This window comes from Streptopelia decaocto, assembly GCF_964273445.1.
Source record: "Streptopelia decaocto genome assembly, chromosome: 1".
NCBI lineage: Eukaryota > Metazoa > Chordata > Aves > Columbiformes > Columbidae > Streptopelia > Streptopelia decaocto.
Window position 1 is genome coordinate 144,028,393 of NC_138663.1, and position 16,451 is coordinate 144,044,843.

The 16,451-nt window shown below is 45.2% G+C and overlaps 1 protein-coding gene across 1 annotated transcript; it reads right to left on the bottom strand.

Moving 5' to 3' along the window:
* Positions 1–7,108: 7,108 nt before the first annotated feature.
* On the bottom strand, positions 7,109–10,785 carry LOC309449724 (lysozyme g-like). Its single transcript, XM_082072054.1, has 6 exons — positions 10,586–10,785; positions 10,025–10,098; positions 9,554–9,655; positions 9,095–9,291; positions 8,833–8,971; positions 7,109–7,821 (listed from the first exon to the last, which is right to left on the bottom strand). The coding sequence occupies exons 1-6, from the start codon at positions 10,768–10,770 to the stop codon at positions 7,688–7,690; spliced, it is 831 nt and encodes a 276-aa protein (XP_081928180.1). The 5' UTR covers positions 10,771–10,785; the 3' UTR covers positions 7,109–7,687.
* Between the last annotated feature and the right edge of the window lie 5,666 nt (positions 10,786–16,451).

Genomic DNA, 16,451 nt, shown 5'->3' on the forward strand with positions numbered 1-16,451 from the left:
CTCATACAGAAGTGAGATAAAAAAAAAAAAAAGAAAATTCAAAATACCACTGAAGATGGTTCACAAACCAATATCTCCAAACAGCCTGTGCTATCATTCGCTTATTGCTGGAGGACAGTCGTAAAGGATGCTTCTGCTCCCTCACAGTAATTGAGGCAGGTAGGTATACCTCCCATGTTTTCTGGAGCCCTATCCAGAAATTATTGTTTAATGACATATGCATTCACAGTCTCACATGTCCTGGGAAGTATTTTCCTCAAAAAATCTGTATTCAGACTACTGGGGAAGAATGGCATGTCCGCACAGTGGTTCATAACAACAGCCCTGTCACCTCCGCAGTGTTGAGCAAGTTGCAGCTTGCAGGCTCCAGCTCGGGAGCTGCCGCAGGCTGTGGGCTCCAGGGACAGAGAAATTACTGTAGCTTTTCTCAACGCTCTTTGCAGCATCTCTCACTTGTCCCATCGTTCGCTTGCCACGGAGGAGACAGTACGTAAGCCACACCGCACTGCCATCTCTCCTGCTGTGTCAGGGGTACAGGTTGTGGCTTTGGGCAGCCTCAAAAGTGCTCCAAATTGTGGTTTGCATCCTGGATTCCTGCTGTACCCGCTGTGAGTTGAGGCATTCAGCAACCTCCAATTCAGATCCAGCTCATCCTCGTTTTTCTTCATCTCTCAGAAATGCTACAAAAAGCCCATCGGAGTGTGGATCTACCACAAAAGTTGGTCTCGTGTGTTGACCTCACCACAGGGTGCCATGAGCCAGCCCCATGGGCTGTGGGTCACCCCATGGCACTGCAACACCAGTGCTTCTTTTCTCCCCAGAAACCGCTACTGAATTCAGTCCATTTTGTCTGTATCACCACACTGAAGGCAGGGGCATAATCTGAAGGTAATGGGGATATACACATACATGACTGAAGGAGTAATTTAACTTGTTGATTATCTGTCAGGAGGGGAGAAGCCTGACAGAATGAGTCGGAAGAGGGGGAAGAAACCACATCAGTTAAATCTGGTTTCCATGTGTGGGAGATTTATCAAGACAGAAACTTACCTATAAACTGAAAATGTTTGGTGTAAGAACAGAGATAATAGCTGTGGTGGCAGGCCCTGGCATTTTTGTCCTGGTTTTGTTAAAAAACAAGTTTCTCTTTTAGTGAATTTGCCTGTCAGCTAAAGCCTTGTCGAGGGTTTAGATTGCGGGGTGACAATAAAACCCTGGCAGATGTATTGTTAACCTCCTCTTGCCCCCCGCTTCCCCTTTTGCCCCTTCCTCTCCACCCCTTCCCTCTCAGGACAGGCGATCGGGAGGGAAAGAAGGACAGAGAGAAGACAGCTGGAAAAAATTAAAGATGTTTTACTAATGCTACTAATAAGAATAGAGAAAATAATACAAAATGTACAAAACCAATCTTGAAAGCCTCAGCAACTGCAGAGCTGGCAACCAAAGTCCTGGATTGGACTCTGCAGCCAACCGGAGCTGGATTCAGTCTGTCACTAGGCCTCAGTTCGCAGGGACGACTAGCAAGGTCCTCTCCTAATGTCGGCCATAAGCAGAAGGGAAAAGGGAAAGGGAAAGGGACGAGATCCCCGTGATCTCCCACTTTTATATGAAGTATTCACGTGAATGGAATGTTATACACAGTTGGTCAGTTTCTTGGTCACCTGTTTCTCGTCGCCCCTCTCGCGAGATGTCCATCCATGCTTATCAATAAGTTTGCATTCCATTGCTAGGTTTACCAAAACATGTGTCTGGTTCTCCAGGAAAATGCAGCTAATATGAAGGCTTGTCCTGGTTTTGTTAAAAACAAGTTTCTCTTTTAGTGATTTTGCCTGTCGGCTAAAGCCTCCTTTGGTGTGCCCTGCCTGGCTTTGCAGGATTTTTGTTGGCCAGAGAAACAGTGACCTTTCCTGAGTCAGAAAATGGAGGTTGGGTAACCCTGTTGGGAAATGTTTAAACAATTCGTGAAGGCACTTGTGATTTATATTTCTTTTAGCTCTTGTTAATCTTCAGTAAGGAGAAGGAAGAACCTCTTCTCGTAAAATGAAACAAGTCTCTCTTTCACTCTGGTCACTCAATATTTGAGAATGTTAGCATACATATAATAGAAGTTGTCTCTGTAAGGAGGAGAGACCCAAGGAGGTCAAACAGGACCTGTCTGACACAAAACAATGTTTAAAGTAGCATAAATCAAATTAAGAACATGCTTTTAGGCCCTTCCCGCATTTCATAAAGAATCACACAAGCCCAATTGTAATAAAAATTTTGAGTGGATTATTCTTCATCTGTTTTACTGCTGCAGACTTGTTTTAGGAGCACCCATGGCTTCTTGGTGTTGGATGTGTGATTAAATATAGTCAGATCAAGTAGTACTTCTTCCACTTCACCACTTGTGATTCTCAGCTACTGCTTTGGTTTTGTGAAAAATGCAGCTGTGATTCGTGCTAAGATGTTTAATGTTTACAGGTATAATCAAATGAGGCACGGACTCTAAACTTGGAAAACGGAAAGGTGGTTAAGTTCTATGTAAAAAGTTATGAAACTTGTTTAGGAAGTTATACTGATAGAGGGAACTAACATTTTAAGGATTAAGCAACTATATAATAAGGGCCTACTAACAAGCTAACATTTTAAACCACATTACTAATATCTAGTTTAGAGCTGTATGTAACTAATTGTGCTAAAAAAAAGCAAGACTTCATTAAATGCCGAGATAAGAAGTTTTACAGCACCAGCTGCAACCTTGAGGAGACAAGATAGCCAAGATTTACAGCAAAAAGGAGGCGCCAGTCTGGTTCCAGTCGGTTTGGTAGCTTGGGTTCCAGCCAGTTCCTCCTAAATGAGCCAAAGGTAAAAAGTTCACTGTGACGAAGCTGAAGGAGCCTTCATCCAAAGACCCCTAAAGACCCTTCCTCAAATTCACCAAGTGACATTGCGCAGGCGCAACAGGGGAGGGTCAAGGAGGGGAATATGTAAATGGTTATCTGAGACTCATTTTAATAAAAAGCGGGAAAGGTCATGAATATGTATAGGCGTTTTTGGGGTCATTATGAATATGTAATACCATACTGTATTTAAGCACACTTCTTATTGTTAAAAGTGTGCGTGTTGGGCGGAGTGAATCCCCCGCCCACCCAGCGCTGTTTTGCTTATGCTCTAATGAACACGTGTTTAAGGAATACAAGGAATTGGATTAAATGTTGTTTATCCATAGAAAAAGTGTAAGTTTTTTATTTCAGTTTGTTTTTTTTTTATTCTTTTCTGTAATAACGGTTCACATTTAGGAAATTAACTGAAGACACCAGTGTAGCAAAGCTCAGTTTTATAGTTTAACATTTAAGCAATCAAAGAGATGTTAAGCCTGACAGTGCAGATCCAACAGAGAACTGAGACAAGGCAAGCAGTGGCTCTGCCTGTTACAGGAAAAAAATTACACCATACATTTCAAAACCCTGCTGTTTTTGTTTTTCTGGTTTGGTTTCAAAAGTCCTCAGTAGTTTTTGCAGAAGTTTTACTCATCCCAGCAACAGATATAAAGACCCATGCTGGAGAGTGCAAATAGGACTGGGACATGGAACTTACACAAATTGCACAAATTTTGGTGTCTTTTGTAATAAGTTCATTTTTGCAAGCCTTGGGTCTTGCAAAGGTGAGCTGAGACTTCATATAAATTCTCAAGTATTTTGGAAGTCTTGTTCGTGACCTCATCTAAGTACAGCAAAGACCATTCTTATGAACAAATGGTATATTGTATATCTATATCTATAGCTATATACTAAAGAACAATACTTAAATGCTTCGTATTCATTGCTGATTAAAAATGAAAGCCTCAAATGGGAAACTACATGTATTTTTGCATTTATGTATGTGTACCTGCTCTACTCTGTCCACACGGATGTGGCAAACCTGTTTACTTCTTCCCTTTTCCTGGCTGTCTATCGCATAGTTTTAGATGCAAATACCCACCCATATCATGTTTTTTCTTGTCTAAGCCATCCCAGTTCTGCAGGTGATAGAGACTAAATACCCTCCCTAGCTATGGGAGATAAATCCTGGTGTGTGGAGCACATCCCACCTTGGTGGCATGGATGGGGAGAAGCTGAAGATGCCACGTGTCCACATGGAGGGATCTCTGCAGTGGACATATGCTGGGAGGTTTGCAGCCACCTCCATGTGTACATAAGGAGGACCTTGTGAAGATACATTTTAAGTCAATTATATCTTTGCTGAGGCAAATTATAAAGCTTTCTAGTTTTCTTTTCTGAATCAGAAACAAAAAGGCGAGATGTTTTGACACGTATTTATGATATGACTACTGGAAAACTCTGCTACATCAACGGTCAGGAGGTAAAAAATACTGAGGTGCTCACGTTTAACTGTATTTAAATGCACAGCAACCCTCACCTCACCTGACATATTGGCCATATGGGCTTGGTTTGAGTTAGTATGGAGATTGGCAGTGCTAAGACCTTGCCTTCAGATTTGCTACTGAGGAATTTGGTACAAGGTATGACAAGAAATGGTAGCTTTAAAACAGGTATGTTGAACACAAGGAACTTCATAGCAGCTCTAGCTGAAGTGTCAGCAAGGTGCCTTCCAGCTAATGGAACCTGTGGGTTGGTGAGCTGTGGGAAAGGGACGTCACTCTGTGCTGGTCCCAGGAACAAGTGGCATGAGGCATCTGCAGAAGTGCTTGATCAGAGTCAATCTGCAGGAGTAATGGGTCCATCTAAGAGTTGAACAGCGATCAATATTTGCTACCTCTGAGTGATTTGTGTAGCCTGCATTAAAAAAAACACAAGAGTGTATCACCTGGGTTTCCAAGGGTATGCTGTCAGACAGCTGCTTCTCCAGGGTGACAAGGCAGACACCTCCCAATCGACCTTTCCGTGCAAACTGCTCACAGCACCACACGGGCCGTGGTGATGATGCCAAGCAGGGTCTTTCCAAGTTGAGGTGACTTGCTGGGGCAAGTCCATAGTTACAAGACAGGTTCAAGAGCATGCCAAGAAGGAATGTCAGCGAGGCAAAATCAGGATCAGTAGGTTACAAAGCCAGGTGCAGGCTGACTTCCAGGACTTAGGGCAAGATTATGAACTTAGATGCAGCTGCTGGGGCAACAGGCAGAAGGTGCATGGGAGGGGAGAACAGATGAGGCTCATCATAGTGTGATACCAGAGCTGCCCTTCCACACAGGCAGCCAGACCCCTGGGAGAGAGAGAGAGAGGAGGCTGCAGAGCCCCTCAGTGTAGTCAGGGCCCAGACGGCATGGTCACCCCAAAGCTGACTCTTCTTGGACCCCAATCTTTCAGCTTCTCGTGTGTCCTGTGCTCCAGCCTATGACCAGCTTGGTGGCTTCTGCTGGAGTCACTTCAGTGTGTCAGTGTCCCTCTTGTGTCAGGGAGCCCCAAACTGGATACCGGGGCAGTCTCACAAGCATCTAAGAGAGGGAAATGGCTAGACTTTTGCTAATGCAGCTCAGGGTGCTCTTAGTCTACATCTCCACAAAGGCCCATGGTGTCCACCAGGACCCCGAGGTTCCTTTTTGCACAGCTTATTTTCTAGCTGTCTGCCTCCCAGCCCATACTGGCCCATGGGGTTATTCTGTCCCAGGTGCAGGGCTTTGTCTTAACTGATAGTCATGGAGTTACCATCAGCCCATTTCTCCAGCCTCTCCAAGACCTACCAGTTGGTACCATTTGTGAACTTGCTGGGAGCTCTCTCTGTGTCCCTAGTCTGAATTGCTGCTGAAGAAACAAAACAGTGCTGGGCTACAGGATCCATCCCTCGGGGACGCCACTAGCAACTGGCCACCAGCTGGACCCTGTAACACCGACCGTCATGCTTTGAGCCTGGTGACTTTCTAGCCAAATTTCTACTCACCTATCCAGTCTGTATGGGGATATAGCGGAAGAATGGCGAGGAGGTTAGTTAGATGTAAATATGCTCAAGTGACTTGCACCTGTCTGTAGAAAAAGCACATACGTCACACTAATTGTTTTACTGACCTTGTGTGCTTGACGAGCAGAACCTCTGTGTTAGATAACATAGGCCTGTGAGAAACTCTAGGCACCTTATAACTTTGTCTGAGATTCCTGCTTTATTGTGCGAAAGAGCGGGAGGCTGCACCTGCCTGAAGCCTTGAAATACAGGTGAGCTCAGCAGGCCCAGTGATCTTCCAGCAGGGCTGAACTGACCAGAGCCTGTGTCCCTGCTGGTGTCACCTCTGCCTGGGAGCTCAGGTGTGGCTTCAGAGATCAGTAGAGAGGTAACTAAAACAAAACTTGCTCTTTGCAATGCATTCGTGGCCTCTGGCTCTTCTTACGATGTGCCTGTGTATGTGTACACACAGTCCATATCTCACCAGTCTGTCTATAAGGATACCACCCCAGGTTGGGGCAAAGACCTTGCCAGGTCAAGGTACATCATATCTGCTCCTCTCCCCTTTTCCATAAGGTGGGTCATCTCATCGCAAGAGGCAAACAGGTTGTCCAGGTGCTATTTACCCTGTTAAAATTCATGCTGGATGTTTTCACCATGGTCTCTAATGGCTCCTGGGAGGATGTGTGTCATAACTGTGCACCGTTAGTGGCTTTGGATTGCATTTTCCCATCTGTTTAAGATTATTGCAACCAGTGGTTTTCCTAATTATTGTGACATACAGTTGTTCCCAGTCCCCAAAGTTGTGCTTGTCATAGAAGGATAAAAGAAATTCCCTCAGCAAGCAAGTGGATGCTGGTGAGACAGGCAGGGCACTGCTTGCTGCCAGACCAGAACCAACTTTTCCTTTGGCCTGGGGAATGAGTGTCACTCAGTCCTGCAGGCATATCTCCTCTCCCTTTGTTGCCTTTCTACCCTCCCCCCCGCAAATTAGTTCAATTCCAGGTCTAGAAGGAATAGGAACACCAAAATATGCCCAACTTAAATACTGCTGTTTTCCCAAGTGTCATTATTCTTTCTACAAGCAGCAGAGAGGGAAAAGAATTTTGTGAAGTGCAAACATGTATTTCATTCTGTTCCCTTCTCAGTTTCTCTATCTGCCTAAAATTAACTTTGTACTTATCCAAACTTCGCTAACACGCATGACAATATGAGTACATTGGAGTCCTGCTTCATTTGCTAGTAAGACTTTTATTCAGTTTCTGTTTGCTTATTTCTGTATGACTGAAAACTTCCATCTCTAGCCCATGCATTTATATGAAAAATTAGCATTCAGAAAAAAAAAGACTACTGTGCAGCATAATGTAAATATCAAGCAGCTTCAAAAAAATAAATCATGAAACTAATACCCAAGGAAGTTTTTTGCCTTTTGATCTCTTAAGAGAATGACAGATTTTGGCAGAAATGTATATTAAGATCTGGAAGGCAGCAAATTATCAATAGCAAAACAAGATAGTCCTCGTAACTCAGAGAAATATGGAGACAGCAAAAAACAATTATTAAGATTTTGGTAATATTCCCTTTGTAAAATCCAAACCATACTGCTTGTAAAGAAACTACATGACTGGTCTCTTACTGAATATTGTTTTAAAAATTCAGAACTTTAGTCTTTGGATTCTTATTCATGTAAATCATTCCTGTACATCTGCAGCTGTATGGGTTTGCAGGGTACAGCTGCTCTGTGTCTTGGCTCCTTCAAGGGTGTCACGCAAGCGATGGTAAGGAAGTTACTCAGTAGAGATTCCCAAATCTAGTATCCATGTTTCTTGTAATACTTGGCTCGCGCAACCACGTCATTGGAGTAGTCATTGTGAGTGGTGCCGATGTCCATTCTGTCATAGGTTCGGACATTACCAGCACCAGCATTGTAGGCAGAAATCCCACCTGAAATGAAACACCAAAAGAAGTCATACAGACTTAAAAAAAAAAAAAAAACAAAAAAAACCCCACAACTAAAAAAAAGGGAAAATTCCAGCCTGATGTGTTCTGCTTTTGCTGGTTTTGAAAGCCTTCACTTATTGGGATTTCAGAAGGGGAGTAGGTGGCATTATCAGAGCTCCACTGACTTAAAAGGGTCTCTGCAGACAGCTTACGGTTATTCCTAAATCCGTCAAAACATAAGAAAAATACCTGAGGTTTTATGTTCACAAAAACTGGCAGCTTGATGAACTTGTACCATTTACCTGGCCCAGCACAAGTTCATTTATACTAGGCTTGTTTAGAACAGAGCAGAATAGAATAATTAGTATATCATATCCGGCAGCCTCGTAAATTCTCACTCATCCTTGAAAAGTATTCCTCTTAAAAGAGGGTTAAAACACACTCATGCATTGCATTTAGTTTGTCTTGCAGTTGTGTATATGCTACTCCATATGCCATGTTGAAAAGCAGAGGTGTCTGAGGTGTCTGTGGACAATCCCACCATGGCACCCCAGCAGTCCACAGGTCTGAAGGAGGCAGCTTTTCCACATTGTGCAGTGCAGTTTTGCAATTCCCTGAGAGCAAACACCTCGTCTCCTTTGTCAACAGAGACATGGAGTGAACTGCCGGCTCCATTCAAGTAAATCACAGAGCTATTCAGTTAACCTGAATGGCTTTAGGAGGCTCTTCATGGTCAGATAAGGAAAGCTCAGCTCTTATATAGACTCCATTTCAGGTGTATAAATATTTGCTGTGTGGTGGTGGAAATTCAGTGAGAGTACCATACTAAGGAAAGGCAAAAACAACACAGAATTGAAAAAGCTTGTCTTTTGCCGGTGAAATAAAAGAGGGGTGAAAAGCTAAGCGACAGCCTGTTAGAAATGTGGTTACTGAGGAACATGGGAACTAATTCAGTATGTTCTTGTCCTAAAGTTTTTCTTCTCTCTTGGACAAAACCTGTGGCCTGTATCTTACCTTTCAGCTTTTGATCCTTTGTCCAGCGTGGGAACTTCCTCTGCATTTCCCTTATCATAGAGATAAGTATGTTTGTGCCCTGCATAAGATGAGCTTCGCTGTTCCATTGTCCCACAGGTCTATGTGAGTTTTTGTCAACCTAGAAATATCAAAACAACAAAAAGAAGTCATTTCCCTGCTGTAATGGATGATGTGTTCAGGAGGCTTACTTTTATTTATATACTATTTGTCTATCAGGTTTTAGTGCAGTAACAGCAAATACCTGCATTAAACCAAATCCATTTCCATTGTCACCCCAGCCATTCTTCAGTACTTTGCCAGCATGAGATTCCCGGGAGATGATGCCAGCTATCACGGCTGGTTCAATGCAGAGTTTTTCACCAACTTTCTTAATGAGTGTTTTATATCGATTCATAGCGCCTAGGTCCCGTTCAGCAATCTTTTCTGAAGCCTTAACTCCTGTAAATAAAATAAAAAGTAAATATATTTGCTTTATAACTTTTAAAATTCAGAATCATCTCTCACTTGTCTCCTCCTAATACAAAGAGAATTACACCAAAATTGTGTTTTCCTCACTTCTGGGAGGAGGTAGATCATTGCCTACAGGGATATTACACAGGCCCAGCAAGCTAGTGTGTGTTCAGCACTTCGGAAATGTGAATTATTTGGGATTATTGTGCCATGGAGCGATGGAGTCATCTGGCAGAAGGGGGATACTCACCACAGTAGGATAAACCCTCTGGCGCTGCAGTTTTGCACGAAGCCCCAGGGGTTACAATTCTGCTTACACTGCCATAGCAATCCGTGCGGCCCTGGGAGGCACCTGCAGAGGCAACACAGAGAGGCTCAAGCAGTGAAAGCCTTTTGTGACTACAAGTAAAACCCAAGGGGAGGCTGCACCCCGGAGAATGTGGGGCATGGGAGATGTTCAGGAGATGCCTCTGTCACTCCTTGGGATGGAGAGGAGGCGAGGTCCTGCCCTGAACCCTGCACCCACCCGTCCCTCAGAGACCACCCCTCCTTCTGCAGGACTCAGAAGGGGACCTGAGCACTCTCTCCTCCAATAGAGTCTAGCGGCAACTGAGATTTTGGGGAGGGGGACAAGAAGGCGCATCAATGTCTCCTGCTTCTCAGCCCCAGGAACTGTGTCCCCAGCTGCTTGGGGTGAGGCAGCGAGGGAAGACAGACTTACCCAGGAGGGCAGCGAGGACAAGCAGCACGAGCGTAGGGTACATGGCGTGGTTCTTCCCCAGCACACAGAACAGCCTGAAAATCAGTCAGTCAGCATGGACAGACATGAATCAGAGAATCATAGAATGGTTTGGGTTGGAAGGGACCTTCAAAAGTCATCTAGTCTGACCCCCTTGCAATGAGCAGGGACATCTGCAACTAGATCAGGTTGCTCAGAGCCCCATCCAGCCTGGCCTGGAATGTCTCCAGGGATGGGGCATCTACCACCAATCTGGGCAACCTGGGCCAGTGTTTCACCACCCTCATTGTAAAATGAAGACATGAATATATCTCACTGCTTGCCGAATAAACACAAAAATCTCTTTCTGAGCTGATAAGGTGTTTCTCTTTGTTGGATCAGCTAAATTTAGGCGACCTAAATCCAGAACTACAGCACAAATAGAGGAATCCTTATTCAAGCAGAAATCTGATGTAGCAAAAAGCTGTAGCCCCTGGGCTACCAAGGAGATGGTATTGCTGAAGAGAATGAAAAGAGTTCCTGCCCTGAGAGGTGGTATCTTACCTACTTGTCTGCAGCTCAGGACTTCTTGCACAGGTCTGGGGTTTGGGGAAGTTTAATTTATAGGGAACGCTAACTTCCGTTCTGTGGTAATCCAAGGCTGTGATGAAAGGTATTGGGCTGTGGCTTTGTGAGACTGAACAGCACTTTTTTTCTAATGTAAACAAAACCTCTTGCACCATAGACATTGGTGTGGTGGCAAGTATGTTCTCGGGAGTGGCATTTCTCAGATTTCCAAAGGGAAAAAGTCCCCACCTTATTTTTCTGTGTGTCTCTCCACCTACAGCTTATATTGCACACCCTGTTCCTGGAGGGAACCATGGTTAGGGTTGAGCTAAAGACCCAACATCCAGCTGTTCTGCAGGTGTTTTCCCCAGTTCCATCCCAGCATCCTGGGTTCTGTCCCTGCTGCTCAGGAAAAGAGGGCTGGGACTGACCCTTAGGTACATGGCACAAATGGTCGTGCAGCCCTACCACCTGGGCCAGCACTCTCCTGAGAGGTTGGCCATGTCCATGCTGGTGGCCCATCTCCTCCTACCTGGGGCAGGTGCTCCAATGACAGCATGCTCTGCTGACATCACTTGTCAGCAGAAAAAAATAATGATGCCTTGTCATTTTAGTTTGTTTTTTGTTTTTTGTTTTTTGTTTTTTTCCATAATATCTTTTAGCATCTCTGAAATTATTCAGGAACCCTTTGCCTCAACATTTCTCTCTGCTGTGAAGGGCAGAGTTTTCTGGCATACGACTGCTTGTGAGTAGAGGGACTGTAATGAGCCAGACATTTTCTATCACTGAAACTCTGCCACCTGGGGACAGATACCAGTGCTAAGGATACTGGTGTCATGTTAGCTAGGGGTCATTTGCCTGTGGTTGCCCAAGTCAGAGGGTCTTGGAGATCCTTGCCTGTGTCCACCAAGCTCCTTGCTTGCCCTTGGGAGACCTCTTCCTCCCTCTGCTTCCCAGCCACATTTCTGCACACTCACAACACTTCCCCGGCCACCTCATGTGCCAAAAATACCACAAGGGGGAAAAGTATCACCCGCTGTGGTTGGGGGAGTCTGGTTAGTGTTTTTCTAGGCTGCAGTCAGCCTCCAAAGGGTGCACGAGGGCAAAAAGTAAAGTGTGGGATGGCTTGTTGGGCGCAGCTTTATTAGCGGTGGGACTGCCTTGTTCTTCCAACGCCTTCCTTTGCAAACCCCACGTCCTTCGATGGTGTGGATGCATGGGGTCTCAGCCCACCTCCAACAGCATCTTCATGAGATGGAGCCGCTGCTAAAGGCTGGCTGTGACGAAAGGAGTGACACGTTGCTCCCCCAGGTTTACCTAGGCAGAGGAGTATCTCATAGACCTGGCATATTTGCTTGAGGAGATTGATATTTTAATATTATCTCTTGGAAATCTCACAGAAGGAGAAGCTGACAATGAACAGTAGAGTGGGAATTTCCCCTCACTTTTAGTTGGAGCAAGGCAAATAACACTGAGGTGGTTATTAACTGTTTGCTCTGGTCACTGGATTAGCTGCTCTGCTCCCTGTCTCTGTCTTCTCCGAGGACCCCTCAGGCCCCATGATTTCACCTTTCCTGCAGGGCCTGTGCTCCTGTGATGGGACCACAGTGCCGGCTTTCCCAGCTGCTCTGCTCTCCTCTGCCACCACCGTTTATTGTCCCTGGTGGTCTGCAGTCAGAGGAACCACAGAATCACAGGAATGAGATGACTCAAAACAATCTTCTTAAAATGTTGCTTCTTTACCTCTAAAAGCCAAGCTGAGCTTTGTGGGGAGAAGAGCTACAGATGCCAAAGTGCCACGTAATATGCTGGGGTGAGCTGTTTCAGTCCGGGCCCATTACACCTGGGTGGGGGCATCACTGATTTTCCCCCGCCCAGCCCTTGAATGACTGACACCAAAACCAAGTTGATGCTCCCAGAGCCAATGCAGGGAGCTCCTCTGTGTGTCAAGCTGTGCAACATCTGTGTGAGCAGCTCCTTTGTCATGTCTCACCATGGGTGTTGGGAAGGTTACACCTAAAATTTCCGTCCTCCTCTCCAGCTGCGTCTTCACAGAGCCACAGAAGCACAGAGTGACTGAGGTTGGAGAAGACCTCAGGAGGTCCCAAATCCAACCCCTTGCAGTACTAACTTTGAAGTTACATTGGGTTTCTCAGGGCCTTGCACTGTCAAGTTTTGAGCATCTCTGAGGATGGAGATTCCTCAGCCTCACTGTGCAAGCCAGTACAGTGCTTAACTACCCACCTTTATCTATCTATCTATCTATCTATCTATCTATCTATCTATCTATCTATCTATCATCTATCTATTTATCTATTTATTCATTAGTGAAAAACTCCTTTTCTTTTATCAAGTCCCAATTGGCCTTGTTGCAACATGTGACTTGCATCTGACCCTCTTCCTGTGCACCTCTGAGAAAAGTATGACTCTGTCTTCTCTATAAACTCCTTGGAGGTGTCTGGAAATGTCTCCCAAAGCCTTGTCTTCTCCAGGCTGAGCAGACCTAGTTCCCTCAGCCTCTCCTTGTATAACTTGTGCTTCAGCTTGCTGGCATGTACTGCCCTACAGCACATCAGGGTCAATTTTATACTGGAGAGCCTGAAACTCAGCACAAGTGCCAAGTAGATGGGAGGTAACACTTCCCTGGACCTGCTGGTGATGCTTTTCTCAATGCAGCCCAGGAGGCTGTTGCCCACTTTTGCTGCAAGGGTGCACCACACACTCGTGGACAACTTGTTATCCACTGGGACCCCCGGACTTTGTCTGCAGAGCTGTTTTCCAGCTGGCCAGTCTCCAGCATGTATGGATGCCTGGGGCTTTTCCATCCCAGGTGTGGCACTTTCCAGCACCTGTAGTTGAATCTCTTGAGATTCCTGGCCAGCCTGTCCACATTCCTCTGAGCAGCAGTCCCGTCCCACCAAGCACCTGTGAGCTTACTGGGAGTGTCCTCTGTCCTGTGTTGGTACGGAGGACACCAAGCAGTACTAGCTGCAGGATCGGTCCTCAAGGTATGCCACTGGTAGCTGACCAGCAGCAAATCTTTCAACTGTTGGTCACCTGCTTTTGGCCACAACAGTCCAGCCAGTTTACAGGCTCTGTATAGAGCAACCTGACAGTCCTTCTACTGAAATAGCTCGGGTATGCGGTAAGCGCATAACAACTACCTATAGTATGTATAGGCAGGGCCACAATGATCCAGTCACTAAATAGTATTCATGAACTATCGGTAGGGAGCTCTTCAGCAGTCACAGCAGGCACATGGGAGAGACAACTCAGGTTTACCCAGAAACCAGGCTGCAGGGCACGAGATCAGATCTGGCACCAGCCACTCTTTGCTCTCCTCTGTCTGTCAGGAGGGAAAGATGTCTTCCAGCAATGAAATGCTGCAGGGCAGATATCTGTGCGATAACCTGATCCCCTATACAGCGCCTGTGGTTCAAGCATGCAGCCATGTCTTGTTAGAGATTGTCTTAATTTCTAAGGAAAAGGCACAAAAAATGCTGCCAGGATTTATATTATTATGACAGGAATCTATATTCCTGACTTCTGTACCTGTGCACACATCCAACACCTTCCTGAACTTTGCCAGTTCCTTGATCTGAATCAACTGAGATGTGGCTGAATAGGCAGGTTATTCATAAAATAAAACCTAATTTAAAAGACAGAAATGGGACCAATTTTCTCCTTGCCTGCCTCACAACAAGAAACCTTTCCAGTCCTTGGAAATGAAGTGTTTCTGGAAGGCCAAGGGCTATGTAGCAGGGCAGCTCATGAGTAAGGACACAAGAGTCTTGGGTCACCTGGGTCACCTTGGGTCCTCACTGTGTGGGTTTTTTCATGCTCTTGAGCACTTCTCTCTCTTGCTAACTAGCTTAATAAGGGCAGGTTAAGAAATCAGTGATCCTTATTATGCCTTCAGGGGAGAAATTAGGCTGATAAAAGCTTCCCAAAGCAATTAAGCCCTTTTAAGCTGTGGGAGGTTACCCAGCCTGTGACAGGGAGGTGGATGCTCTGGGTGCAGGGAGCTCCCACACTGGGGTAAGGTCCCTTGTTCTGAGGCTGCACTGTGGCCTTGGGGGAAGGGAAGGGACTTGTAGACAGTTGAGGTGTGTGAGGACCTGGTGGAACTTCGTGGATGAGAGGAGCAGCCTAGAAGGGGTGGGCTGCACCTGAGCTGCAATGCAGCCAGGCTTTGGCACTGGAAATTAAAGAGTTTGTAGAGAAGTGTTTCCACTAGAAGCAGGGGAAAGCTGACAGATGCAGAAGAGTACCTGATTTGGACTGATGTCATCTACAAAGTGGACATGGCTGACATTCAATTTATCTCTGAAAAACAAACAAACAAACAAAAAACAGGAGGGAAATAAACAGCATGATCACAATAAATGAGGAAGACAAAATAGACAGAATACAGTGGCAAGGGTTTGGCATGTGGAATATTAAGCAACAAAGTAAGGGAGAAGTGATGCCGTGTGAGAAGGATAAAAATGTAACAGCATAAAAACATTACAGGAAAAGAGAAGCACCCTAAAAAACTGTGTGTGGAAATCCCAATCACTACTGATAAAAATGCCATAGTAGGACTGTACTATCTGTCCTTTATGAGGACACTGAAAGCGATCAGTGAGACAAGAGAAGTAGTAAATACAGGATGGTGGTACAAAGTGGGAGCATGCATATAGGCCAGTTCAATGCCTCATCAGGATCAGATGTAGAAACAGAATTTTTCATTGCAATAAATCCCTGCTTCCATAAAGAGCTGGTCTGGGAACTCACTGAAGGAAACACGAGAGAGTGGTACAAGGGCTTAGTTTGAGGAGTGCTAGCGGGAAACTCCTCTAAGGTTGCAATCCTGTTGTTCTGTAAAACACCCAGTGAATGTTGCATTGCTTCACTACCCTGTAAGTTTTTTGTAGTATCTAACACAAACCTGCTGACAAACTCAGTGCTACTTGCCCTGCACTCAAGGGGAAGGCAAGGACATGGGTCATTGCCCTCCATTTCTTCTGCATGTTAGAAAGTCGTAACTGTGTCCTCTTTTTTTTTTTCTGGAAAAAAAGAAAATATATTTTTTTTTCTATAGACTGTACCATCCATTTGAGTTGCAGTTGTCTTGAGCACGTTTTTGTTGGTGCAACAGGCACAAACACTGTAGCCAAGCCTCACTGATGCTGACAGCTGAAAAGCTGAATTACCCCAAGTGCTTCATACACACAGCTACAATAAAAATTAATCCCCCAAATGGATTTTCACTCTTCTTTTTTCTCGCCTCTCCAGCTCCCCTGGCATTGATTGGTTTGGTTCCCACTGGAACCCTGAGCCCTTTTCGTGGGATGGTTGCCCGCGCTCTCTGCCCCTGCTTGAGCTCTTCAAGTGTTTTGCACCCATGTTTACTTTATTTCAGTACTTTGATTCCTAACTGCTTTTCATAGTCTTTAACCATTAGTGGAAGTGCTCATGTTCCCTCTCAGTCTAGCCCATGGTTCGATAGCTCTTGTCCATTATTATTTTCTGACCACAAATTTGAAAGAAACTGCTGTAGGATAGACTTGTGCAGCTCCACTTGAATTTTCACCAGATTGCCCACAAGCTGCTGATTAACAGTGTTTTTTGTATTTATCTTGAGGTCCTTCACATAATAGGGCACTTCAGATTGCTGCCGAAAGCCTTATTGAGCTCATTATATGGCACAACTGCAACTTCTCTCTTGGGCACTTACCTGGTGAGATAAGGACTTGGATTGGTCAGAGGTGTTTTTTCCCCTGCCAAGCCAAGCTGCCAGAATCCTCCTGACTGTTTCTGGCTGCTTCATCGTCACCCAGGCACTCATGAAGCAATCATTCAATCCTTTACCCTAGCATCT

Coding starts and splice junctions, on each gene's coding strand:
- LOC309449724 (XM_082072054.1), bottom strand. CDS start 10,770: ATGTCTATGGTGCAAGAGGTTTTGTTTACATTAGAAAAAAAGTGCTGT. Junction 10,099..10,585: donor CCTGAGCTGCAGACAAGTAG/GTAAGATACCAC, acceptor ACTGATTTTCAG/GCTGTTCTGTGTGCTGGGGA. Junction 9,656..10,024: donor TGTCCTCGCTGCCCTCCTGG/GTAAGTCTGTCT, acceptor TTGCCTCTGCAG/GTGCCTCCCAGGGCCGCACG.